The sequence below is a fragment of the Pagrus pagrus genome (genome assembly GCF_965226575.1).
Source record: "Pagrus pagrus genome assembly, chromosome: 5".
NCBI lineage: Eukaryota > Metazoa > Chordata > Actinopteri > Spariformes > Sparidae > Pagrus > Pagrus pagrus.
Window position 1 is genome coordinate 16115717 of NC_140189.1, and position 26686 is coordinate 16142402.

Below are 26686 nucleotides of genomic sequence, written 5' to 3' on the forward strand. Positions count from 1 at the left end.
GGCGGCTGATCAGCCAAGGTTATGCAGTCTTGCTGTCATATTGATGGCCGGACTGTTGCCCATACACTTTTCAATTCCACATGAATAAGAAACAGATGTTTGTGGTGCGTTCTGTGACGAACAAATCAGCTCAGACCACACTGAATGCATGTCAATAATGATCTTTAATGTCAATATATACAGAACTTGAAAGAAAAATAGAATCTTAAAAATCAAATGAAATAAATACAATATCATACAATTTCCACAATGTCTTTTTGAAGAGATATCCATGGAAATGTTTTTTTTTAATATATTTTAATTCAGCCTCTCTGGTTCGACGGGGTGCGTCCCGTCCCCCCCAGAGAAATCCCTACAGCTCCCCCACATGCTCTTCATCTTAGTCATCTTTATTATATATATTTATATATATTTTTTGCAAACTAGGATTTCTGTTATCGTTACCGCATGGTTTCACCTTATCTTCTGTCCATCTGCAGCTTATTTTACCTCTTTTGATACATTGTTAGCATCACAAAGTAACATGAGTCAGGGTGTGAATCGTAAGGGAAAAGAAATACAGGTTCTGTCCACACATGCCGTTATGTTTTCAAAAGTGCCGGCAGATGATTTTGATCCTGAGTTACTTTTTTTAAATCTGCCACAATCAGACTCTGATCTTTTTTATTTTTAAGAGAGGAAACACTCTAACATTGTCCCTCAGTCAACATCATCCTGCCAACACTCTCACACATAAACCATTACTTCACTTTGGAGAAAACAAGTTCAGAGAGCGAAAGCAAACAAGAGAGGGAGAGAGAACTGAGGAGGAGGAGGAGGAGGATGGCAGAGTGCAGATGAAGAGCAGTGGGGAGGGGGGAGGGCACAGTTTACCGAAGCAGCTTTGAATCAGCCAATCACAGTGAAGGAGAACATCAGCTGGTGCGTCTCTTCCCCACGCGAGGAAGAAAGAATGAAAGGCGAGGAGGGCGAGTGCATATGAAAGCTGTGGAAATAAATACAAGTCTGTCTCCCCAGCAGTAACAGATATGTGAGTTTCCCCTCTTCCGCTTCAGCTGACTTCTTCAAGAGCAACCTCGTCCAGTGTGAGTGTGCATGTGTGTGTATGCGTGCATATGTCGGGTCAAATAAATAGATTTAAAAAAGGGAGACAGTAGGTCTGACTGGCCGGGACTTCGGTCTGCGTGCGTCTTTTTGCGTATGAGAGTCCGACTGAGAGTGAGGTCAAAACTGGAGGGCGGAGGAGCGGTGTGTGTGTGTGTGTGTGTGTGTGTGTGTGTGTGTGTGTGTGTGTGTGTGTGTGTGTGTGTGTGTGTCTACATGTCTGTTGAGGTGAGTTTCTTCATGCTGCGTCTCTGGGCTAGACTAGACGCTGCCACAGGCTCCAACACAGGCTGACTTGTCTTCTGGCTCAGTGCTGAGTAGGTGGCAGCCATGGCTCCCTGGAAAACAACAGAATGAACACTTAACTTTTAAATCGATACACGACTCTAACTTTGAGCTAATTCTGTTAACAATTTGTTTTGTGTTGTAGCTCATTTAGCTGCGAAGCCCCAGCACAGAAGTTTGGATTCTTCTCCTTCCTGTGTACAGAAGATTAGTCTTAATTTCTCTGCTAATTTGGATAAATATCATGCAAGTTTTATCCAACACTCCAATCTTGACAGGTTTTTCAGATTCTGGGTGAGTTAGTTAACATGTTATTGAACTCACTGCATGTTTTTATTATCTAGGGAGATGAATCGGTACATGTCATACAGTAGTAGTAGTAGTAACATTTGCAGAAGGGCAGCAGCACTGAAACCTAACAGGTGCAGATACATCTTAAAAAGTAGAAGTATTTACAAGTGAATACTAAGAGCTGAGGTGCAGGCGGACAAGGTCACGAGGTTGAGTTACAATGATGCATGCTCATGAAATTACAACTTCCTCAGTTATCCCACTTCCTCCCTCTCAACTTTCTCTCCACTCATTTCCCGTCATTATCCAATTGAGACAAACACGCCGAAAAAAATATTCCAAAATACTGTTCGGCGCCGTAGACACACTGATGTGTCCCTGACAGAAACGGTGCCCACTTGAAGAAAGTTCAAGGAAGTAGAGTTGCCATGGTGATGATATTGCCCCACCAACCATTAAACTCGATTACACCAGGCTTTTTACAAGACGCTCACACCCTGTACAGCGCTGTATTAATTAACTGCTGATGCAAAATGAACATTTCCTTCTGCTGCAGCGTCACATTAAAAGCCTTTAACTGGTGAAACACAGTTTGACCTTTATCATGATGTATTGTAGTCACAGGAAATGTAATATGTCCACTGAGTTTAGCACTTAATGCTGTCATTTATCGATGATGCATCTACAGAGCAAAACAGCAGTCATTTTAGGCATTTATTCAGTTTAAAGTATAGTAGTTTTAAGAGTAATGAAACAGGAATGAGTTGTTAGATGAAGAGCTACAGGCGACAGGCTGCACACCTCCAACTTCTCAGTGAGGTAACCAACTCCTTCTCTATGACTGACATTATTAGGTTCCCTGTTAGCATGAGGTTTAAATGCTAGATACTGCCAAAGAGGCGCCTATTCCCTAAGACCCTGACAAACCAGGCCGATGGATGGCCTTCGGACATTGTCAAGGCCGTCTGTGTTATGCACTGTTAGCGCTGGATGGCCCTTGTTGGGGGCTTTTTGGCTGATTGAGCATGTAGAATTGGCAGTGGCGTGTCGTCGAGAGAAATCACTCTGATTGGCTGTTCAGGTAAGCAGATGAGTGCACGAAAAGAGAAACGACAAAAAGAAGTGAAAGCCCCCGAGCCTGTTGCTGTAGTATCCACAATTTCACACATTTAGCACTGTTTCCCCTCATTTTTTTTCTCCTCTGCCTCTTTGCCAGGGCTATTTGCGGCATTTAGCTGCAGTTGGTATATGCTCTGAGGTATTTCCTTTCACGCAGGCGTAGGCCGTCAGCTGTAGTCTTCACGGTGTGTTCAAGTGCAGCTCTTTGGCAGAGACACAGGAGACGTGAGGTGACGCAACAGTCAGCCTTGATGGCAGCTTGTTCTTTGATGTCACTTTGGTGTGTCAGGGCCTTTACTCTCATCACATAATAAATGCATTATGATTCTCGTTGCTCTGTGCTGTGATTTTGCAGCTGCTGTACAGAGCAGACACCATCAGTTTGTAATTGTAGCATCCACTGTCTGATAAGTATTGATAAAATTTTTAAAAAAGCAAGGAAAACGAGAAATGTAATCTGTATAAGCCAGAACACATGAATGGACTTGCTCAAGCTAACGGGTACAAAAATAACACATCATAGCAGTACATTTCAATATAAACTATTTGTCAGACCTTGAATCACATGTGAGAGCGAGGAGAAGAGCAAGAATAGATCACTGACAGCAGTGGGATTCATGACCAAGAACAGGATGAGTCAGCAACAACACCATTCAAATTCACGGGTATAAAGATGATACACGGTTGCAGTCATGCTAATAGAAGCATCAGTGAATGTATTGACCATCCATCTTTCCTGACAATTAACTGAACTGTCTGGTGCCGCAGGCAGGGGCTTTGTCAGAACTGAATACTGTTGCTGACGAGGTGGATCCCTTAATAGTGATACTATCCTTGGATAATGTGCAGTGTTCCAACGCATGCATTAAAATTGCCCCGTAGACACGACAGTGACCTTGTTTATGCTGCTGGCCTCCACAGCCACCACAGCTCAGAAATAACAGAGGACTGCGGGGGATCAGGTCAAACAGGTTGTTCACTGCATGAAAACTCTTCAGGAGTCCAAGCATTACAAGTATAACAGATAAAATACTGTATTTCTATGACATGTACAGGGAAAGATCTGTGAAGGCATCAAGATAAAAGGAGTGTCTGTTGTTATGGTGGGGAAGACAGAACTGAGACACAAAGTAACGCTCTCTATTTACTGTTGATCTTTGTTCAGACCCTCACCTATGATCACAGGCTTTGGGTTGTATCTGCAAGAACAAGATCACAGACTTCTGCACAGGGTGGCTGGCCTCTGCATGATTCGGGGAAGAGTTCAGCCATTTAAGAGTACTTTAATGAACAGCTGCTGCTACCTGGGATTAAGAGAAGTCGACTTAGGACGCTGCCCAGACTACCTCCCTCTGTGGGGGGGTCTAAGGAAAACTGACCCTGCACGGAAAGATGGGGGAAGTTTGCTCTGTTGTGTTGTTTTTATATTGTGACCTTTTGTGTCTTCAAGTAGAGACATGCTGATATGGTCCCCATGACTTTATAAATGGAAAATGTCTGATTGATTCCAGTTTTACCATCTACTATTTTATCCCATCTCTCCTACACCTGATTTTAGAATGCGAAAAACAAAATTTGATCATTATTGAAACCTGAAAAAGGAAACATCCTTTATTGTTGTCAGTCACCTAGCAACAGTTTCCTCACGGCTTAAACGGCTTTAACACCACACGTACTGTGTACTCGACCTCCTGTGCCAAATATATGACCTGATGGGTTCCACTTGAAAGAATCATCTGACCTGCATATGTGGTAAGAGAGGATGGAGGGGTGGACACATCTGCTCGGTTGGATTTGGTATTAGCAATAGATGAGCTGAAAAGTGTATGAATCATCAAGGATCACGCTTGCTTTTAAATGTCAAGAGGCACAGGCACCGCGAGGGTATGACTTCACGTAGGAGATCAGACCCTCTTCTGGTTTGGAGAGGTGATGTGGTTCCATGTTTAGAAACGTTACCCAACACATGTGAGACCATGTATCCCATCTTAACTGTGAGCTAACAATTGCCTTTCTTCTGTCACATGGTAGCAAATGATTTCAGATTTCAGCAGGATAACTACCTTCGCCAGCAAGGTCACATTTTAACTCCTGTTCCTTTATCTGCTTGTTAATTAGGAGGATATACAGAATACACTCACCTTGACAAGGTGTGGTGCATCATGGCGTGTGAGCTGGAAGTGTGGTAGTGTGTCTCTGCAGGTGATCCAGGAATGCTTTAGAACCTGCTCTGCTGTGTATCGCTGGTGAGGGTCCACATGGAGCATATGAGACAGCAGGTCCTGGAAAACAACACGAGGAAAGAACAGGATTTTAAATGCGTGTGTCCTTCCTGTAAACTTAAATGCTCGGCAGGTTTATTTATTGTGTTGCCACAGACTGGACTGGCTGATTTTTCTTTGATAGATAAACTCACAACATGTCTCAGCCATTTAAGCACACATAAGAAAAAGATGTCGTCTTTGTTGTTCAGTCAACTGTTCTACGTCCAGTTTGTGGCGCACTTTTCAAAAACAAGTGTACAAAGTCCTTTACAGACTAAAAAAAACAGAAAGATTATTAGTATTAGACTTTGAAAATATGTATTGAAGTCACACCACCAGTATGAAGCAAAAAAGTGTGTGTACCTTTGAGGTGTCTGATACAGTATCCCAGTTTCCTCCTGTCAAAGAAAACTTTCCAGATCCTATCCGGAGTAGAATCTCCTCCGGTGTGTCGTTTGGCCCATTAGCAAACGGCGTGTACCTGACGGGGGTAAAAGCAGAGATTAGGGAAAACCTCAATCAATTACAAGATGCATTTCATTTCATAGATGTGAATACTACTGTATACTCATGTACAAATCTTTGCTGCAACTTTCTGGTAGTTAAACACACCATGAATAAAACTATCTGAAATTATAATGGGAGGCAGTGGTGACTTTACAACTCTGTAAATTTAATCCACTGCTCCAAACTTCAGCCTGTGCACACTTAATGCCCATAATAAAACATACAGCATGAGCAGAGTAGAGGCCTTACACACCAGGGACGTGAAGAATAAATTACACCAAAATGCCAAATACTCCTGTGAAGAGTTTGCATCCATCTATGGCTACGGTAGGTGAATGAAAATCGCCTGCTGGTGCTGAATGTAGGCAGTGCAGGATGTGAGGCACACGGTACTCGGGGTGAAGCACACGCACGGCTTTGCTATAGGTTGTGGCTGCAAGTGTGCCGCTCACCAATATTGAACTTCACATGCAGCCAAGATGCAAATTTGCCACCAGATACAAATGCTTTATTTGCCCTTTTGCACACAGAATGGAAGTGAAGAGGAGGTACATATATATAGATATAGATATAGATAATATTCTCCACTGTTGATTTTGCATATGTGTGACTGCACATATGCCAGAGTGATGTTGTGTGAGACTCATGAGTTGTCATGTGTGCACATGTGCATGGTTACAGACTAGTTTATCATTCTTTTTTGAAAATTGTAATCCTGTTAGCGATCCCCATTTTTTACAAAACGTATCTGTAATCTAATCACCTATTTTCTTCTGTAACTTTGATGGAATACAGTCACCTTTTTTTCTATCCTAATAACGTGATCCTGTTACATGTATTCTGTTACTCGCCAAGCCTGATCATAGCAGTAGCCTAATCATATCAGCAGTGATGCAAATTTACGACAGTTACAACACATGTTCAATAAAAGGCTTAAATAGATTCACAAATAAAAGACAGATTCAACATCATCCGGTCACACACTCACTCTCTCTCTCTACTGTGTGTTCACAGTGTAAAAGATGAAAAAATCAACCTTGTTATGAAAAAAAAAAAAGCTTTTTGCCTTGTAATACTCACATTAAGTGTGAAAGTACAACAATAACAAGTTTCGGAAAAATACACTGACACGCAAATTAATCGCACGTAACAAACGCCCCCCCACTGTATAAAGGCCTTAGGTGACAGGAGCACTGATGTATGGCCTCTATTTTGAGCTTAGTGTTTGCAAGCCATTAGACTGGAGGAGAAATTTGGACACTTCATGCCTCACTATTAATCATTTCCGCCCACATTTTAGCCAAATTTGTCCAACAGTTGTTGCTGAGTGCGGTCTTACCCTGCCAGCATTGTATACAGTAGAACACCAAGACTCCATATATCACAGGCTGCATCATAACCTTGCCGCATTAGTACCTGGAGCCACACAAACAAAAACAAAGACAAACTATTAGGGACTCAAAATGACAATGGGAATTTTATGTGCAACTGTCCACTTTATATCCTCTCTCCAATTACATCTCTTTCTCCATATCATGCCTTTCTTCTCTTTCTTCCATCACTCATCCTCTCTCACCTCTGGTGCCACAAAGTTGGCGGTATAACAGGGGGTGAGGAGCAAGCCGTTGCCTCCCCGAAGCTGCTTTGCGAATCCAAAGTCACAGATCCTGATGGAGTCAGGATTTCCCGAGTCATCCATATACAGGATGTTACTGGGCTTCAGGTCTCGGTGTACCACCTGAGGATGAGGTGGAGAAAGCATTAGAGAAGAGGTTGTCTACTCGTCACTCGTGCTCATACATGTACAGAAGCGTATCCTCACCCCTTGGCAGTGGAGGTAGTCAACAGTCTTGGTGATGGTGTAGAGCACAGCACTGGCCTCTCTCTCAGAGAAAAACTTCTGCCTGAGGATCTTGTCAAGCAGCTCCCCTCCCTTCATCAGCTCCGTCACCAGGTATACATACCTGCCCTCATCATACACCTGACACATGAACACACAAAGACGACCTGTCAGTGTGGTGACTGACAACTCTAAAATCTTCACAATACTCCAAACAAATATTACTGACGTCTTTGAGAGTGATGATGTTGGGATGCTGCCCGTATCGCATCAGGATTTCGATCTCTTCAGAGGGGTCCCTCTTAATTTTGTCTATTATCTGAGAAACATGGAAACACAAATGTTAAGAAGTTGCTGCAATATTGCTTCAGTTGCTGAAGCTGTGCTGCCCTCTGCTGGTCATTTGACATCACACAATTGACACGCTGGTTTAATTTTCAGTCATTTCATTCACTCTAGTTCAGAAACTTACCAAAACTGTGCATTCACACAACAGTCGTCTAATTTAGTTACCCGGGAATCACAAAAAAAACTCATTTCTATTTCAATGAAAAAAATACAGTTACCAAAGAGCCACTGAAAAATAATAATCATTTGGCACTTTAAATGTGGTAGGAGAAGCAGGATTCAGACTGAAAGGTCACTAGTTAAATTCTAGGAGAGCGTGATAAATCTTCACTTCAACGGAAAGTGCATGACCATCCTTAATTAGCCACTGCTGAGATGCCCTTCAGCCAGGAACGTAACCTTCGACGGCTCATGTGGGGCTGTTCAGTGGCCAACAAATCTGTGATTTTACTGTGGAGCATGGCTCTACAGACATTTAGCATTGGTGCAGAGTGGATTCACCTTCACAGCATAGTCCATGGCAGAGACTCGGTGTACACAGCGTTTACAGATGGAGTAGGAGCCGACCCCTATGTCCTCCTGCAGCTCGTACAGATCAGAGAACTTGGCCGAGCCCCCGTGCATCTGGAAAGAACAAGATTTGACCTGTTGTATTACAGTCTTAATGTTCACTGGATAAATAATCAAGTGCACCAGTGTCCTTCACATGACATGCCAAGACATGGTATGTTGTGATGACTGTACAAGACAACAAGAGTGTGTTGTAGTCCTGATGGTGTGTGCTCCACAGCAATCATTTTAACTAGAGCCCAACTGATAAATCAGTTATATTGGAATTTGAAAGATTATGGTACCGGCTTATATGTTGTCCGATATGAGCTGATACAAAAAGTATTTTATTATAAATTATAATGCAGAAAGACATGCTTAGGATAATTTATAATGACTAATTTCTCAATAAGTTCACTGTTTCAGTGCACTGGTGTCATTTGTTAAACTGCAAAATATCCTGCCTCCGTTAGATATCTTCATCTCAACTGTTTGATAACCACATTTGAGGCATGGCTGCAAACAAAATATGTGTATATATCGGCCGATATATCAATATCAGAATGTTTTACTTCCTAATATTGGTATTAGCGTCAGGTATCGGTTGGGTTCTTCTGTTCACAAATAAGTCAGGGTGGAACTTCAGTGGATAATGTTATTACATATTCAGCAGTCAAACTGTCATCACAGATTTACCACCATTTACAAGCCATTGTAGTATTGGCACCCTACTCACACTTAACATAATGGTGCAAAATGCTGTCAAATTAAAGTTACGGGCATAAACGTAGCCATGCTAAGTGTGGGGACGACAGTGTATGTGTGATGTGAATATATGAGGTGGAACAAAACAACGACTTAAGGATAATTGTGGCAGTTTAGCAACTGGGTTTTATTTAATTTCACTTCATTATACAGAAAAAGACCAGTGCAGTCAATTCTGTGTAAAAGTGTCGAACTGAACACAGGCACCACTTGGAAAGTATTCATCGAGTTTTGTCAACCTGCATGTTGTGATAACAGTTCTGTAACAGTTACAGATGTGTTAACAACCTTTTTTGCCAGATAAAAACGTGGTAAAACACTCGTCAGTATCTTGTTATCAAACCAACTAAGCTTCACATAACAGCTAAAGATCTGTGCGTTGAAGTTAATAAGTTAATAATTAACATGTGTCAACCGTAATAGAGGACTTATGCAAAGCAGAGACACTGTGTATTCACCTGAACTATAGGGAGTATGCTGAGCAGCGGGGAGCTCTTGTTCTCATCCATCGGGGCTGGTGCAACAAAACTGAAGCCTTTGAAGAGCTGGTGGGCATTAGCACTGGGAGGGATACCTGGGGAGTCTAAATATACAGAAGATAATTAAAAAAATAGACGTATGAGCATACAAACACCCACTTAAAATTTTGGAAGTTATTTCTTGTAGTCAGTGCTCGGTTACAGTTTCCATGGCTGCAGGAGTGGCTGTTGGTTTTGAGCTCAAAAAGCATGTGAACAGGACATGTGTGTGTAGGTGTAGATTTTTACCTTTAGGCGTTTTAGCGGTGAACTCTGGGTCGAAGCAGAACGTGTCATCCGGTTTACCTGCTGCGGGCTTGAACGGGGGCTGGAGCTCTCTCCTGTACAGTTTCTGCAGAAATTACAGGAGACACATACACGATAGGAATTGAAACCTACCGCGGGCTGTTTGGAGCGTTTGAACATATGTGAAAGAGAAGCCAAGACCCCTCCCAGATTAACCCCCTTCCCATCCGTCTACAGCTCGGTCCAGCCAATAGCATCCTGCTGGCTCTTAAACACTCACGCAGGGCTATTAGTGCACACACAGTGAGAACTGGCCCTCTGCCCAGACACACACAAACATGGATGGTGTGGCCAAGACTGATGGCCAGTAGTCACCAAGCCAACCGTTTGTTAGGTGTGAATCCTCAGCAGAAGCTAGAGAGTTACATGCGTGTATGTGAGAAATGAGAGGGTTGTGTGTGTGCTTGTGTTCGCTCACATTCCAGTCGATGGTGGAAAAGAAAGCGTGGCGTTTGATCTCCTCCACTCCATCGGGCCCGGCCCCTAAAGACACAGATCACTAGGGTTCAGTTAACCTGGCAAGTTGGCTTTTTATTGTTTTCACAGGATCAACACGTTCACACATTTCTCTCTCAGTGGTTTTCAGCATGTGATTTAAGTGGATGCCAAAATGTTAACAAGCTCAAGCTAAGCGAGTGGCGCAATGTGAGGATCAACACACCTCATTTTCTTTTATTCCTACGGGTTACACAAACACAGACACAATCAGCTTTAATGTACCATACCCAGTCTGTTAGCAGGGTTACGTTTAAACAGCATTCTCAGCAAACTCTGGGCTTCCAAACTTAGGAACTGCGGCATTCCCAACTTCGCTCTGGAGGGCAGAAAAGATCAGAGAGACACAAGTGAATAAGGAAAAAAATCAACTTTGTCTCACTTCTGTCTTAATCATGCTTAATGACTCACTTGAGAATCATGTTCATGGTCTCATTGCGGTCTTTTCCTTGGAACGGTAATGTTCCCGTTAGCATCTCAAACTGTAGAAAGGAAACATAATCAACAGGATTTTATTTTTCTAATCAGTTCATATAAATATCAAAGCACAAAAGATGAGCCAGTGTGTGAAGGGTTGTGTTAGCTCGTGTACCATAAGTACTCCCAGGGACCACCAGTCTGCACTCTGTGTGTGTCCTCTCCTGTTGACCACCTCAGGGGCCATATACTCCACCGTACCACAGAAGGAATAAGCCTTCTTATCAGCATCTACTGACTCTTTACTCAAGCCAAAGTCTGCACAACAGCAACACAAGGTTAAATGGTGAATACACAGCTGACAGAACAGTCACGTCTATGCTATGCAGAGCTTTTATTCTTCAGGTGCTGATTAAAGAATCATAAAAATAGCATCTGAGGAAAGTCAGCCTAAGGGCAAAATTGGGGTCGCACATCTATTCTCGGTTCACACTCATTTAATATGAAACAGATTAAATACAGGCTATTAAGTAGATCAGCCTATACAATTACTCTTATTAATTACATTTATAATGTCAAAGACATACCTGTTAACTTTATGTGACCAGCTTCATCAAGTAAGATGCTGAAAGACAAGAACAGGTTTTCAGAAGTTAGCGACCACGACAATACGCAAGTCATCTCATGCCTTAGTTTTCTGCTTAAATCACCTAGAAGCCTTCAGAAACCTTTGCACATATATGTTTTAAGTTTCAAGGGGAATGCTGATTGTGAGAAATAACAGATTGAAGTCCACCAATCAAAGCTACATTGGACACATGTAGTCACAGAGTCCAAACTATTCAGGCTAAAGAAAGGTCTGGACTACAGTCAAGAATGTGTAACTTGGAGTGGATCTGTGTGACAATAGATGTTTAGTGAAGTTATGGTGTGAAATGACTTGTGAAAGTCAAGTTAAGTACAGAAAAACACTACAACACATAAATCAGATAAAACAGAATCATTTTGGACATAAAAAATGATCCGTGGAAAAATGAACCCATCTTGGGAGCCATTTGTTATGAAATCCTTTCAATGTTTTATTCTAGGTCTATACTTTATGAGTACAGTACGTGGGAAATGTTTTAATTCTCTTGTAATATGATTTCCTCTTAATGACATGAGACAATAATTTTGCTTTTAGGTCTTTGAGAACTGCACGCATAGCACAGTCAGACTCATATCAGTTATTCATTATTTCATTATAGTCAGTACGGAGGAGGAGAAAGTAAAACGGACGGGAGTTGGACATCTTGAGTTTCACAACAATGTCCAAATAGTGAAATGACAATAGAAATTGTTTAATTTGAATTTAGTGTCCACTTTCTGGAAAATGTGCCAGGTGATGACAGCTACAACCATACAGTGTATGTGTGCAAGTCAAAAATCATCTGAGGTTTTGAAAGACATAAAGTTCGTTCTGAGTCTGACGGTACATGTGTAGTTTGAGTGTAAAGGGTCAAAGGTGACGGTGAGGTCGAGGTTTCATACTTCTCTGGCTTGAGATCTCTGTAAACTATGCCCAGGTTGTGCAGATGATCGAGGGCCAGGGCCAGCTCTGCAAGGTAGAATTTCACATCTTCCTCTGTAAACATAACCTGATAAGAACTGGACAAATTTACTCTCTGAACTCAGAAAAGGAGAGAAAATTCAGCAGCAAAGAACAAAAAAACACAACTTCAATATCAAGCTTCAGTAACCACAAACAGAGAAAACAGAGTATGATTATTGTCACAATATCAACATTTCAAATAGGTTACACGATTCAGCAAGCTGTTGATTTGACAGTGCCAGCAGCTATCGCTTTGGTTCTGAGACATGCTTTCAACACAAGGTCTGTCTAGAGAACAATCACACATTGTTTGAGTTCTCTGAAAGCATCTGAAAAAGGGCTGATTCCAGCCTCTAACTGACAAGCAACTGATGACCTAAAAGGGAATAAAGATTCTGAGAAAAGCACTCGTGTTTCTGCGAGGAATTCAAGTCTACAATTTGAATAAAACGCGACTAATGACTTTGCAGCACTTCCCTCTTATAAAATTAAATACTTTTGCATACTAAATTTGCATGACTATTAGTAGCTGTCAACTTAAAAATCCTTGGAGTTTCTACAAGAACCTTGTGGCATATGTAGCTCAGATTTTCTCAAATAGGTTTAAAACACTAGGGGGTAAAAAACCTTTAAATGTATGAATGAAAAGGAGGTGCTTTTTTTTTACAACAGAAAAAAATAACAGAAAAAGGTGCAAATATGTATAATGAGATGTAAGGATGTCAGCTTACCTCTTTGGATAAGCGAGTGAATACATCCCCTCCCCTGAGAAAGTCCAGTATTAAATACAGTTTCCCTTCTGTCTGAAAGGCTGGAAGACAAGGAAACAAGTCAGTTACCTGCAAGCTAAATATGTAATGATTTTAACAAAACCTCTCAATTGTTTGGGTAACAGGGTGACACGACGGGTGCACCACTTTATCAGCTGAACATCAGTGTCTGCCGATATCGGCCTTGTTGACTGGCCTATCAGTAAATAAGACGATATTTATTGCTGGAAGTTTATTTGATACGTAACTTCTATTTTTTCCTGGCACATTCATGAGCTTTTGGCTCGTGACATCCTTGCCATCAGTTTGTAAGGCTTTGCAAGCACAGACAAATTCTTAACATTGAGTAGGTAGTTGTGAAGCGGGCTAACAAGGCTTGAAAGCAGTTACTATTCAGAAAAATAATCTTTTTCTTGTGAAAGAAGGTTGTACAGCAATGGCTGCTTTATACGTTTTTTGAAAAAAAGTGTGCTCTTTTCAAGAGTTCAATGAAGGGCTGAAGGACAGCTAAGTCCTTTTTTTTTTTAATGGAAATGACTTTTTATCCCTGGCAGAAAAAGGAGTAATAAATAACAACAAAAACAAAATAAACAACAGCAAAAAAACATCAGCACTGGCATGGGCTACCAGCCAAATTAATACTTAAACATCAGTTGGCCCAGAATTTCATCTCCAGGTGACATATGCCAACACTTAAAATAGCAACTTGCTAACACTCAAGATGATGATATTTATATATCCGAGTTGAAGTAGATATTAGATTGTTCCCTTGATTTTAAAGGAGACATATTAAGCTCAGGTTCAGCTTCAGCTTCAGGTTCAGAATTTATTTTGGGTTACTACTAGAACAGGTTTACATGCCTTAATGCTCAAAACCTGCAATTTTCTCATACAGCAGCGCTGTCTTCCCCGTCTGTCTGAGACGCTCTGTTTTAGCTCCTGTCAATTAAAGGCCCCTCTCCCAAATAACCAGTTTGCTCTGACAGGTCAGCTCACACACACACACGCCTCGCAACGCAAGGCAAGGCACTGTGTCTCCGGTCGGGTTTTCTTGTGTTTTCAGCTTCCAGTTAGCTTCCCTTCGACTGTGAATATAGGCATAAATTAAGAAAATGTGTGACACGGTGATGTAGTGTGATGTCAAGAAGTCACGGAATTAAACGCGGGAATACTGACGAAGTGTTTCAGGTACTTTAGGAGGAGTGTTTTTCCGGGCTGACCTTTTAGATGCACAACAACCTACAGTATAAAAAACACTGAAGGAAAAGAAAAAGAAAAAATCATAATCGGGCTCCTTTAATCAATGTTTTTTGTGTGTTCAAAACTGTAATAACTCTAATAAGAACCCTGACCAATTGGGCCTGATTAATAATCAATAACTGTGTAATAACACTCAAAACATTCTGATAAATTATGTTTACAATGTTATGATGAACATGGACAAGCACATAAGAAGCTTATCCTTAATTCCACCTGAACTGGGACGTAATCTGTAAGATTATATATAAATCGCCTGTACACTAAGCAAATAAGAATGTTTGTCTTACCGTAGTGCAATTTCACAATGAAGGGATGATTTACTTCCACTAAAATGTCTCTTTCCATCTTAGTGCGAACTCTGTCCCTGACTGGAGAGACCAAACAGGAAGGGACAGTGAGAGAGAGAAATTCAACACTAAGGACAGAACATACCGGCTTCTTGCACAGTTTGCACTTGTGTTGTGTTTTGTGTAGATGCAAATCAAAATCTAAAACGGCGTTACCTTTCAAAGATGCCTTTTTTAGAACTTTCATTGCATATAACTGACCAGCATCTGGACCCAGGATCTTTCGGACAAGAAATACCTGAGAGAACAGGAGAAATTTTTAGAAACAAACGCCCACGACGATCGCACTGTTGGAAACATTCGATTGGTCCGCTCCGTTTCCTCACCTTGCCAAAAGAGCCCTGGCCGAGGACTTTGAGCAGTTCAAACTGAGATGGATCAGCTTTCTCGCAGCCCTCTTTCACATGGTGAGTGATAGGAATCTCCTTATATGTCCCTTCATCCTACACAAGCAGCATCAGTATGAGACAACAGGTATGTCATCCTACACGCACAAACACACACATAGGCTCCAAGACCTCAACCCCATCATTACTTACACAGTGCGAGAAAGACTCTCCCTCCTCCATGGGCTCGTCCATGATCTGATGCCCATTGACCTGCAGCCAAACCAACAAGTTTCATCAGAGGAGTGTGGAACAGTAAACACTTTGACAAAGCTCGTTCGCCCTTGTTTTTTAGCTGAGGAGCAGGACTATGACTGCAGCTGCCGCACGCCCACGTGTATGATGGAAGATTCAACAGATGAAATCAATGAGTCACATGCAATAACAGTGCGCTTTTACTTTTCGGACCGTCGCTCTATTTGTTGTCAAACAGTATGGAGTCCATACTCTCAGCCCATCCAGCTGTCCAGCGCTCATCCTGTCCCTATAAAGCCCCTCATTATTAGCATTCTAGCTTAATCCCCAGCCAGAGCAAAAACAACATGTCTGACTGGCTCTGAGAGGCTGATGTTTGCTGGGGCTGCAGTCAGCATTCGGCCTCTTGAGGACAAACTAGGGTCCAGCTCGGTCAGGGCTTCGGGACGATGGTGGTGGCAAGATGCTGTTTTTTCTAAACACCACAGAGAGACGTGCTTTGTTCTACTCAGAGGTACATTGAAGAGCCTCTTTTATGCCTCCCTTTTATTTTTTTTAAACAGTCACATTGTCAGCAGAGCGATGTCAGATCTCAGCTAATAAATCAAACAATAAACTGACCGCTTATGACATTAACCAGGTCTGCATATTTCAGTGCTGTGCTGAAGCTCAGCCTGCATGATGTATTCAGCTCAGCGTGTTTGTGTGTTGAATTCCATCAAGCCTCTGAAGAGGGGGGATGAGTCATAGCGCTACGCAAGCCCACTCAGTGGGTGGAGCCACCAACATACACTCACGTACATCCTCAGAACAGAGGCCAGCAAAACCACTCTCCTATATCTCGGCTCTATAGGCTAACATTAACAACACAGACATTCAGATCAGCCAAGAAATACACTTCAAAGCAAGATACCACACTGATAAATGTCAGAATGTAAGCCTCGGTGCATCTCTCAAGTGTAACATCCAGGCTAGCCAAAGCCAGGGCAGTGCTTCTGTCATAATTCACACATACATTTTCACTCCCACCTTTGCTGTGGCTCATCGAGGCTTGTAACAGAGTGCAGCCTACACTTCTTCGCAAAACCGGTCGAGCCTTTTTCAGCCATTCGAACGCCATATCCAACAGCCACACATGATAGTATCATGTCCTGATAACTGACGCTGTAAAACACTTTGAGTGAAGATCATCTTTAAAGTCCAAAGCTATACAAAGTGGAACACACAAGCAGCATCACCACTTGGCCAGTTTAAGTGGCTAAGCTTAATGTTTACGTCTGCGCATCTGTTATCTTGGCAGCTTTTAAAGGAGCAGCAGATTAAAGTGCTGGTCTGTAGCAGGACTTTTGATATTTGGAGCGTTACAGTTCGTCGTACAATATTTCCACGCCACCTACATACACCGACATCCTTCAACGACAAAAAGATTAAGAGTGCCGTGTCCAGGAGCGATCACAGGAGGAGAGAGGACTCCAGATCAGACTGGGTCAGAAGTGCTTGTTACAATATAGCTTCTCTGCTGGCTTTAACACAGTCACAGCAGTCAGACAGACAGTTTGTACTGTGGGTGCGAAAGACTGTGAAGAATCCCAGAGATGAAGAGGTTCAGGATGTCAGGTTGGCTTAGCTGCAAATGCAAACATATCTCGTCATGGGGGCCCATGCTGAAGAAAACTGAACCTTTCCACAGTTAACAGCATTTCAATAAGTCTTTATAAAGATATCACTTATTTAAGTAAAAGGTCTGAAGATGACAAGTTAGCCTTGTTATTATTATCAATACAAGGGTTTGGATTCTACAGGAGCTCCCTGGTGTTATGAGCCTGGGGGAAACAATAAGTAGCGATAATTCTTGATTAAAAACTTCACTTTGCTAGCAGTTAACACACTCCCACCTGTCCGGATAAACATTTTAATGAAATTATGAGTTATTACGTAGCTAACAAACCGAGAGTTACAGCTAATAACAGCATCTCTACTTCACTCGAGCTGCTGACAAGCCAGCCCTCAGCTGTGAAGACGTCTCTGACCACATTTAAAACACCTACTGCTAAACTTTAAATCAATTTAACGATGCTGAAACTTGTTGTAGCCCAACTATAGACACATGAAAACACTTTACCTGTTCTTCCATTCACTGGAACACAGAGGCTGAGTCCAAACTTGTCTCCCAAGTTTCAAGCTCGCAAGCTGTCAGCTAGCACGCTAACCGAATGCTAATGCTACATTGGCTAAGCTAGCTATGAAGCAAACTCCTCTTGACAAGTGTAAATAACAACAAAAGCTAAACGGAGCTCCTGCGTCACGGGGCAAAGAGCCCGTCCTCTGTGCGGGATAACGAGCGGCGGTGAGAGCCCGGCGGTGCGGCTACCAAACAAACAAACCCGGACAGTGCAACAAAAATAAACATCTCACCAGCTGTTAGCATTAGCTAGCGTGTTAGCATGCATCACGGTGCGCTGCAGGTCGTGACGCGAATTTAAGCCGTAGCCAGCCTCGCGGGGCAAGCTAACTTAACGGGACAGCACACACCGAAAACAGCCTAAAGCAAATTAACACACAAGGCACGCGTTAATCAACTCACCTCACTACTAACGCTGTTTACCTCCATCTTGTGCCAGGATTCCTCTCTCAGTCTAAGGCATCGTAGTCTACCTAGACCCCCGCTCCACGTTGCATGTCTTCCCCTCCGTGGAAGTCCGGCTGTTTCTGCTTTGACGATCAGATGCAAGCTGCGAGGCTGTGGACAGCTATCGGGACGGGATCTGGGGGTCGGTGCGGGGAATAGTTGATGTTGATGACTGGACCATACACTCGCCGAGAGCACCGCTACCCTGCCATGGATGCGAATATGGCGGCTATCGTGGTACCTGATCGTCAGTGAATGAGAGTTTATTGACGTATTTATGACGCAATTCAGTTAAGGATTTCCCCCCGTCCAAACCAAAGCAGCGGATCTCGAGATAGAGAGGAGGGAGAGCGGACGTGGTGGCGTGTGGAGGGGGGGACTTGATGCTGCATGACACGCTGCGTGTGACATACATGCATCCGGGTGATGGACCGACCGCCTGCGACTGAAATAGTCACTGCCATTGTGACGGACAAGGACTTTAAATTATGGGTGACCCAGCAGGATAACATTAGGGAGGAAGACAAACACCTCTCCCGGTGAGCCGTGAGTCTAAGCCTCTGATCTTAAGAGTGTCAGTTGAATGTTTTAAAGCCAGTGTTTCGTAAGCCTGTCTTCCCCCAGTCCAAGTGGAAATAAGAGGCTTAAAGCTCTTTCTCTGCAGCCCTGTCTCTCTCCCACCCACAGGCACCAAGTCTTTGTGTGCTGAGGAAACTGCTCCCCTCCGTTTGTTTAATGCATAGACACAACTTTGACTTAAGATCTTAATCACAAAGGTCACAGGAGACATAATCTCTAAGTTCAAGTCAAGTTTAAATGTGAAACTTTCCCCTGCCAAATGAAAACAAGCCCAGTCACCTTCATTGCTGTTACATATACAATAATATATTAAATATATATATTAAAGGTGCAATCTGTAAGAATTGGCCACTTTTCAAATTCATACCCAAAACAAACAGGGGGCAGCATCTCACCCGACTGTCCACTAACGCCTACTAACTTAAGCTGCCGTTAGCTCGGTTAGCTGTGCAGCTAGTGGCTCGGGTTTGAAGCCAATTGTCATAGTGACCAAACCATGTAACTTTAGCATCATGTGATGCCCTGCAGCCCAAAAATACTTTTTCCCATAAGCTTACATTATGGAAAAAGCGTCTGTAAAACAGTGGATACATTTTTTTGAGTGTCACAAGCCCTGAGACATGACTCGTTTCACTGTCATAATTTGAGCCATTCGGCCCAATAACATTTAGAAAGTCTAGAAGAACCGCATGATTAATCTATTTTATCCTCATTCAAGTTAAAGTCGGGCGCTAAACAGGAAGTTTAGTGGAAGTCTCTAGTGCTCACGCTCTACGGGCCTCACAACTCAGAAAATCTGGGTAATTTCATACCCAAGAAGTCAAGCTTTTTCGTCTTCATGCGCCACTGAGCAGCTGTCATAGGAGCAATCGGGGCACCTCCTCTGACGCTGTATCCAGATTTTAATTGTTACATCCATCGTTACATCATTAGCGAAGGATACAGGGCCATGATGGGCCGCGGCCAACTGGTTAGCAGTCCACATCTCTGTGACACAACACACAGACGTCACAACTGTTTTTTCTTTATGTTCTGTTGATAATTTTAATGATTTTTTAAAAATGTTTTTAACTGAAATGCATAAAAATTTTACCTTTAATCAAGTTTTATGATTAGAATCTGGCCTTAGTTTGAGTCATCTGATGACAGAAAATATTGTTTTTGTCTACACTACAGCACTGCATGTGAACTTGATTCTCTTTACCCTTCAGTTCTTAAACTATCTCTGTCATTTTTCTACCTTTACTCTAAACCAATATGTCTCAATATGACTTTCTCACCAACATGAGAAAACTCGAACTTTTCCAACTAAAACACAGTCACACAGTTAAGTTAGAGGTCGTTTATTGTTCTCTCTGGACTGGTCCAGAACAAGGCGAATGATATGCAGTAAAAAAGGCAATATTCAGCCCAACAGTCATAGTGAAAGCATAAATCCACAGGCACTAGGCGTGGAGCATGAGTGTTTGTGTAAATGCAAGACCATATAGTCCGTTCTTGTGTGAAACCAGCGTCTGTGTGGAGTATGGAAATGTCTGTATGAGTCTATATGAGCTGATGTACATGAGATAGTCAATTTTGTTCTGCTTCCTGCAGTTGCTCCTCTGATGCAGAGGGCTCAGTAACTTCAGTTGTATCGTCTTCGTTTATGGTGACCAACGGGATGTCTTCGTATGCTTGGGCAGGCGGGAGCTCGACGCTGCTCGTGCTGGCTGCCGGGGAGTCGTCGTGGTTGGAGGACGCGTCTGCTAACAAGGCAGCAGACTGGTTTCTTTCTTCCAAAGTCGTGTCCCAGTCCTGGTCTGAGGGATGAGGTAGACTAGCCATGAGTTCCTGAAGCAAAGAGCAGACTTCCGGTTAGATGTTTCTATAAACTGTGGTGGATCTGGTCAGTGTGTAAAAATGACTGAGAATGTACCTGTTGTCTCTCCAGGTCATTGTTCCTCACAGCGCTGAGCAGGCTCTTCGTGAAGCTCGCAAGCTCCAGGTATTTTTGTTTTTGGTTCTCTAGCTCAATCTCTAAGAACTGCACTTCCTCATGCTGAAACAGAAGAATTCAAAAGGGCAAAAGGTTCATTCAGAGCGGCACTTATTCTAATTCTTCGCACTTGATGGACTAGCATGAACAATTCAGTTTAAAGACAGGACTGTAATTGTGGATTGATCAGTGTGTCATAGTCTTGTGCGTGTCTTCACCTTGAATTCCAGCAGGCCCTGCATTTGATCGAGGTCTGAAGCCACTAGTTCACCATCGTAATCATCGTCATCTTCGTCCCTGTCCTCATCAATTACTTCAATCTTCTGTTAAAAAAGGAGATTAGATCATGACTTTATAAAAAGAGACGGAAAAAATAATTAAAATTCTTCTGGTGACTAATATCTCCTCTGGCTATTATTCATTATGTTCTATTTTTGTAATTAACTGTATTATGTAAAGGACTTTGTATTGTAGTTACTATTGAACAAACAATCTATACTGTTGACTGTAGTACAATAGTGCTGCAAAGGTTAAATTAGCTCATACTTATCATGAAACATGGTGTGATAATGAATCACGCACAGTAACAAATTATTGTAAAGAGATAATGATGTCAGACACATTATAGAAACCTTTCAAAAGTGAAAATATGTATCGGACTGGACAGGAAAAATATGTCAAGTGTGTCAGTGATATTATATCAGATTCAAAACACATGATTACACTTGCAGAATGTAGCCTATTATTGCCTTAATCTGGGCTGCAGAATAATGGTTAAAATGAACACAATCCTCTTTTGTGAGATCCAAATATTCAATCGATGGGGAACAAATAATCACACTTTAATTACAGTTTTTCAGTTAAAGGCCCACAGATTTGGAAAACCCTACTATCAGAAATAAAAACATTAATTGATCTCAAAGCTGTCAGTATTAAGGCAGATTATGGCTTCAACAAAGTCAAATCTGTTACATGTTTTATATAGCATACATATTTCTACCTTTTTTCACTCTTTTCTTTTTGATCTTAGTCATAATTTTCAGTCATTGTTCTTAACTGTTGGTCTAAGTTACAATCACTGTCTGTAATGGCTGCTTGTCGATGTCTGTTTTATTTTTAGCCTTTATGTCTATTTTAGAGTCTTGTATCGTGTTTTGTTCCTTGAAAGCCTCACCAGGCCAAGACTGCAAATTAGCCACAGCTAGAAGTCTTAATGCATTGCACTGGTTGCATTTTAATAAGATGTAACAATGCCTACACGTATTGTCCCTGTCAAATTAAGTGATAGATACAAATAAATAAAAATAATAATCTTATATAAGCGGATGCACTACATTCTCAGATTGTCTGTGTGATAGAAATCCATTAGCCTCAACTAAGTTTGGCTAAACAGCAGCCTGTTGATCGCATGGTGCTTGATTGGTCTGGAAGTTTATTTTTGAATGCAAAGCATTTGTTGGTAGTTATTATCCTGTTGTGACTAATTGTACAGCCCTAATTGTACTATGTCTATTAATAATTTTAAAAAACGGCTGATATGCAATTCAGCCGTCATTGATTTTATTATCGTCACCTGTGCTTTTCTTACTTCTTTAAAAAAAAGGCCTATTAAACATCACTTTACAAATAACGTGCAATGGTGAAAAAAAAGGTACAGCTGGTGTTGTTCTGTTGCAACAAACTAATATGATCTTACATGCTGAAGTAGAATGAATGAGCTCCACCAGTGCCAATTCCTACGTGGATGGATTTAATGAGGCTGTACTGTAATATCCGAGAAATAATAATAATCAAGTACCACATTATTGGCCAGTTGAGCAGCAGTGGGCACATCTATTCCATCCTCTCCGTCTCTATGTTGTGAGTCGATGGTGCCATCTAGGAGCCAGAGCGTTGCATGAATGTTGAGACACACAGTTTACGCAGCAGTAAGTGTTGGTGTGTGTAATACTACTAGCGGCCTAACCTTCAGACAGGCAGACAGACCCCCCGTCGTTCAAGCCGTCTCCGAGTTCGGGCGTCCTAAGCCGCTCCTCGTCAGGGCTGAGGCCCACTGGGGACTCGTTTCCTGGGGATGAGGTGGTGAACACAGCAGGCCCGCCTTTAGGTGGAGGGATTTCAATACCCATCAGACGATACTTCCTCCGTCTGTTGCTGATCCATGTCTGCCGATCAGAGAACACAGTAGACAAAATGCTAACATGTATCAAGTATATCAATTAATAAATAATAAATAAAGTGTCCAATGTGGTAGATGTGAGGGTTAAGTCAGGAAAACTAATTGGTGAAATATCATTATATAATCACCAACTAGAATACATGTATCACATTAAGCCTTGGTTTTAAGTAGTTGTTTAATTATTGCAATCATTTGAAGGTGATCCTATTGCAGCATACTGTTTCTCTACAAAGATTTTTCTTCCATGCAATAAATATCCCAGTAAGTGAGATGGCCGTGGGTCATGTGTGTCAGGACTGAGCGACTATATTTAGTCCATCAGCATTCCTGCTGTGGCCCTTATATATAACTGCGTGACTTTTACACAACTTTGAGTCAGTAAGTTAGAAAACTTCCATGACCTAGAAAAGTTACTCTTCCCTGTTTTCTTGTTCGCTCACTAAAGTTCAGACAAGTCAAATAATCTTGTTCCCCCTAAATGTCATAGACAAGTGGCCAGAATATGTGAATAAGGCTCCAATCTCTCTTAGTCTACAAAACATCTTGCTAGTTTCAATGACACTGCAGAAATTCAAATCAAATTCAATAACACCTGTCATTTTCTAGATGTATCTGCATTATTTGAACCCTGTGGATTTGGTTACCTTGACTATTTCAGTGTCTACATTGAGTTGGTTCGCTGCAGCGGTGATCTTTTCCCTGCAGACTGAGCCCAGGCTGGTCATGCCTCGGTCCCAGTAGCGCTTCAGCTGGATGAGATCCCCGTCGCTGAACTGGGTCCGATCCTGCAGCTGCGAACACAAACCTTTGTTTAACTACAGAACTTTCACACAGATACTAAGCAGACTCTAGCTTTACATTGTACCAGACAACATAAATGTACAATAATTATAGTAAACCGGATATTTTTTTATGTTTTTGTTCTAGTGATAAATGATGATACAAGCTTAACAGTTTGACTGGTCAGTTGAATTTTTGAAAAATGTTTCAGAGGTTCAGAATATCTTACTATTTAGTATGACCCTCTTTTGCTTTAATGACAGCATGTGCCCAAGTGTTCATGGACGCAAAACTTCTTGTGATGTCACAGAATTATAGGCTTGTAGAGTCCATGCCAGCTCCAGTGAGCACAATGTCATCGCCCGTGTAATGTTTTTTTTTTTTTTTTTTTACAGTTTCAGAGGAAGTTAACATGATTGCAATGTGCTATACACATTCCGCAAGGGTTCAGAGAAGAGCAAAAAATTATATGAGATTAAATCATGAATATTAACTCATTTATATCTTAGCCTTTTTATCCTCAGGTGTGCATAAACAAGAGGTTAGAAACTGCTTTGTAAAGAACAAAAATGCGAAATTATTCGTTATCTTATTGGTAACTGGTACTAGAAGCAGAACATTATCGGGTGTCGGTATCGGCTGAAAAAAATCCATCTCGTACAATCTTAGTTTTCTGTGTTATATATATTATATACAAGTCTTGCATTTAAAGTGACAAAAAAAAGTACTAACTGTTCTCTTTCTGGAGTTGCTGATGACCCAGGGGGCTGCAGACACACCGACTGAAGTCTGCACACAAAGGGACACAGTCATGTTAAGTCGTTTAACTCACTTTCAAGGGAAGCTGTAACCACAGTAGACCCTTTCCTACCTGTGAGCTGGATTCCCCTGTAAATGAGGTCTGTGCTGTGAGGGAGTAGCTGCCCTGAAGGGTTGTGTTGCTGTGAAGCAGTGCGGGTCTGGAGCTCGTCATAGGAGGTGTGTGGCTTCCTCTCACCACGGACACCTCAGCCCCGCTCGGGCTGGCTGACGTCTGCTCCCTGTGGATGTGTGTCCGAGCGGCCATACTTGCCAGCTCCTCTTCCCTTTGCCACTCATCTTCTTCATCACCAGTTTCCATGGCGATGGAGAAGTTATGACTGGTGTCCAGTGGCGGATGGGGCGCCGGCCTGTGACTCTCCTGGCTTTTCCGGATAGACACGTGACTCTGCCTAAGTCTGTCCCCCTCGCCTCTCTCTGACAGGGTGAAGACCTGCTGGATACGAGGTGTCTGTTCAGAGGAGGGACCAGAGTTTTGTACTGGGAGGGACACCCGAGTCTTCTGAGGAGCGGGTGGTTGAGGTTGGGGGTTGGAGTGAGGTCTGGGCTGAAGCTGAGTCTGGGACTGGGAGGAAGAGGACCAAGGGCGAGTTTGCGCTGTGCCATACTGCCTAGTCCAGCTGTGAGGTACTACCCCTGCTCCTGCACTTACCCCCGCCTCCCCAAGGGATGAAGTTCCCTTCCTGACTGCAGTGTAGACTAAAGGCCCTGAGGCTGAAGTGAGGGATGGGAGGTTTTGAGAGAGCGAGACCAGCTTGGAGTGGAGGGATGAGGAGGTGGAGGTGGAGGTGCTCCTGCTCTGCAGGGCCTGGTTGATCAGAGATGAAGATGTGTGTGCAGAAAGCTCAGAGTCTGATTGAGACGGCGGGGCTGTGGGTCTCGGCCGGGAGCGAGGGACGGAGTTGATAGAGTAGATCCCGGTCAGTATGACGTCGTTGTTGTTGTTGTTGTTGTTGCTGCTGCTTCCACTGCTGAGGGGAGAAGAAGAAGAAGGAGAGGAGGATGTCGAGGAGAAAGAAGGGAAGGACGAGGATGGAGGGAGAAGATGCACGCGGTTCTGGATGCTCCGCGCCGCAGCTATTTCAGCAGGAAGCAGCGCCCCAGCTGCTAGGCTATGATTGGACAGAGATCCTCCGGCTAATGTGTGATTGGAAAGTAGTCCCCCAGCGAGTCCGTGACTGGACAAGGAATGAGACACGCCTCCATTCTGCTCTATCTTGGAGGCGAGCTTACGCCTTTTGTTGCCAACCCATGTCTGCAGAGTATAAAGAGCAATCGGCTCAGTGACAACGCTTAAATAAACATTCTGCAAAACACTAGAGGGACTAATTCTGCAAAGTGAGAATAATAATTCATGACTTGTGTATTTTACCCGGACCACGCTGAAGTCCAATTTGGCCTCCTGAGCACATTGCAATATCAGCTGGAAGCAAGCCTTGCTCTGATTGGTCATCCCATTGTCGTAGTATCGCTCCAGGATCCTCTGCTGTTCAGCTGTAAAGACTGACCGCAGGTTCATCTGAGAGACCAACAAACCCCCAAAACATTGTATTACATAAAAATTCACTACTAATCAGAGCTAGCTGACAGATAATTGCATATGATGAGGTCAAAGGTGCGATGTCCTTTCTTTGGATTATGCAGTACTGTAATTAAATGTTTTTTTGTCGCCAGTTAAATTTGAGAAACAATAATATTTTTTCGTGTTAAACATTCATTTTGCAAATGCATTAAAGGAACTTTATGTAGCAATTTGTAGAAATGTACATGTATTTGTAACTTTCATATTGGCCCTATTTGAGTGGATTGTAAGGTGACGTAAAAAATGTAAAAGTAACTTAGTTAATTTAGAAATGGAGCCCGCTAACATAAACTAACACCAAAGTTCAACAGAGCCCGTTTAACTAATAAAAATAATAATAATAACAACTGCGGCAGCAAAACTTCTATTTTGTTTTAGTCAGAACTTAACCTATGTCATTTCTTTACAACTCATATGGGAATACAATTCGTGATCTACTCACAGCCTGCAGGCCACGCCTTTGTGGCCATGCATCCATTCTGCTGCTGGAGGGGAACGGGGCTGCCATGCAGATCACAGCAAAACCTCCGTCTTTCTAGTGTGGCACAACTCTCATTGCGCTCATCCTGTCTCAGTGTACCTGGCCCACTGCTGGGAAATGCGGCTGAGGAGAAAGCAAAGCAGACACGTGATGCCCAAGAGTGTAAATAAAAAGCTCAATCCACGTCATTATGAGCTCAATTCTGCTCTAAAAATAACAGAAGACTAGCAATCTTCTCTGGAGCAAGATTGAGAAATGCAACAATCAGTTTCATCATATTGTAGACAGCCAGTCAACACTTT

The 26686-nt window shown here is 42.5% G+C and overlaps 2 protein-coding genes and 1 long non-coding RNA gene across 6 annotated transcripts in view; 1 reads left to right on the forward strand and 2 right to left on the reverse strand.

Annotated features, from left to right (window-relative positions):
• Positions 1 to 145: 145 nt before the first annotated feature.
• On the reverse strand, positions 146 to 18276 carry rps6kal (ribosomal protein S6 kinase a, like). 3 transcript variants are annotated; one of them, XM_084353629.1, is made up of 22 exons: positions 17942 to 18276; positions 15316 to 15375; positions 15103 to 15219; positions 14933 to 15014; positions 14717 to 14797; positions 13131 to 13210; positions 12339 to 12445; positions 11396 to 11433; positions 10984 to 11126; positions 10803 to 10873; positions 10622 to 10710; positions 10315 to 10379; positions 9840 to 9942; positions 9531 to 9655; positions 8260 to 8382; positions 7640 to 7729; positions 7393 to 7551; positions 7147 to 7308; positions 6910 to 6986; positions 5427 to 5544; positions 4941 to 5081; positions 146 to 1442 (listed from the first exon to the last, which is right to left on the reverse strand). In XM_084353629.1, the coding sequence occupies exons 1-22, from the start codon at positions 17966 to 17968 to the stop codon at positions 1317 to 1319; spliced, it is 2184 nt and encodes a 727-aa protein (XP_084209755.1). In that variant the 5' UTR covers positions 17969 to 18276; the 3' UTR covers positions 146 to 1316. The 3 variants fall into 3 exon arrangements, with proteins under 3 accessions (XP_084209755.1, XP_084209754.1, XP_084209756.1); XM_084353628.1 differs by lacking the exon at positions 17942 to 18276 and adding an exon at positions 17480 to 17895; XM_084353630.1 differs by lacking the exons at positions 14933 to 15014; positions 15103 to 15219; positions 15316 to 15375; positions 17942 to 18276 and having other exon boundaries at positions 12339 to 12455; positions 14717 to 14796.
• Positions 18177 to 26686, forward strand: part of LOC311257769 — an 11729-nt gene continuing 3219 nt past the window's right edge. Inside the window, exons 1-3 of the long non-coding RNA XR_014622664.1 lie at positions 18177 to 18525; positions 20162 to 20379; positions 20499 to 20552. This is a non-coding gene — a long non-coding RNA (uncharacterized lncRNA). The remainder of the gene's footprint in view (positions 18526 to 20161; positions 20380 to 20498; positions 20553 to 26686) is intronic.
• hdx (highly divergent homeobox) overlaps positions 19893 to 26686 on the reverse strand; it is an 8871-nt gene continuing 2077 nt past the window's right edge. For both annotated transcript variants that reach the window (XM_084353626.1, XM_084353627.1), the window contains exons 2-11: positions 26346 to 26507; positions 25694 to 25840; positions 24374 to 25576; positions 24235 to 24291; positions 23367 to 23513; positions 22510 to 22708; positions 22342 to 22421; positions 20762 to 20866; positions 20484 to 20606; positions 19893 to 20398 (exon numbers count right to left, since the gene is read on the reverse strand). In XM_084353626.1, coding sequence (XP_084209752.1) covers positions 20138 to 20398; positions 20484 to 20606; positions 20762 to 20866; positions 22342 to 22421; positions 22510 to 22708; positions 23367 to 23513; positions 24235 to 24291; positions 24374 to 25576; positions 25694 to 25840; positions 26346 to 26411 — 2388 coding nt within the window. In that variant the 5' untranslated portion in view covers positions 26412 to 26507 and the 3' untranslated portion in view covers positions 19893 to 20137. The remainder of the gene's footprint in view (positions 20399 to 20483; positions 20607 to 20761; positions 20867 to 22341; positions 22422 to 22509; positions 22709 to 23366; positions 23514 to 24234; positions 24292 to 24373; positions 25577 to 25693; positions 25841 to 26345; positions 26508 to 26686) is intronic.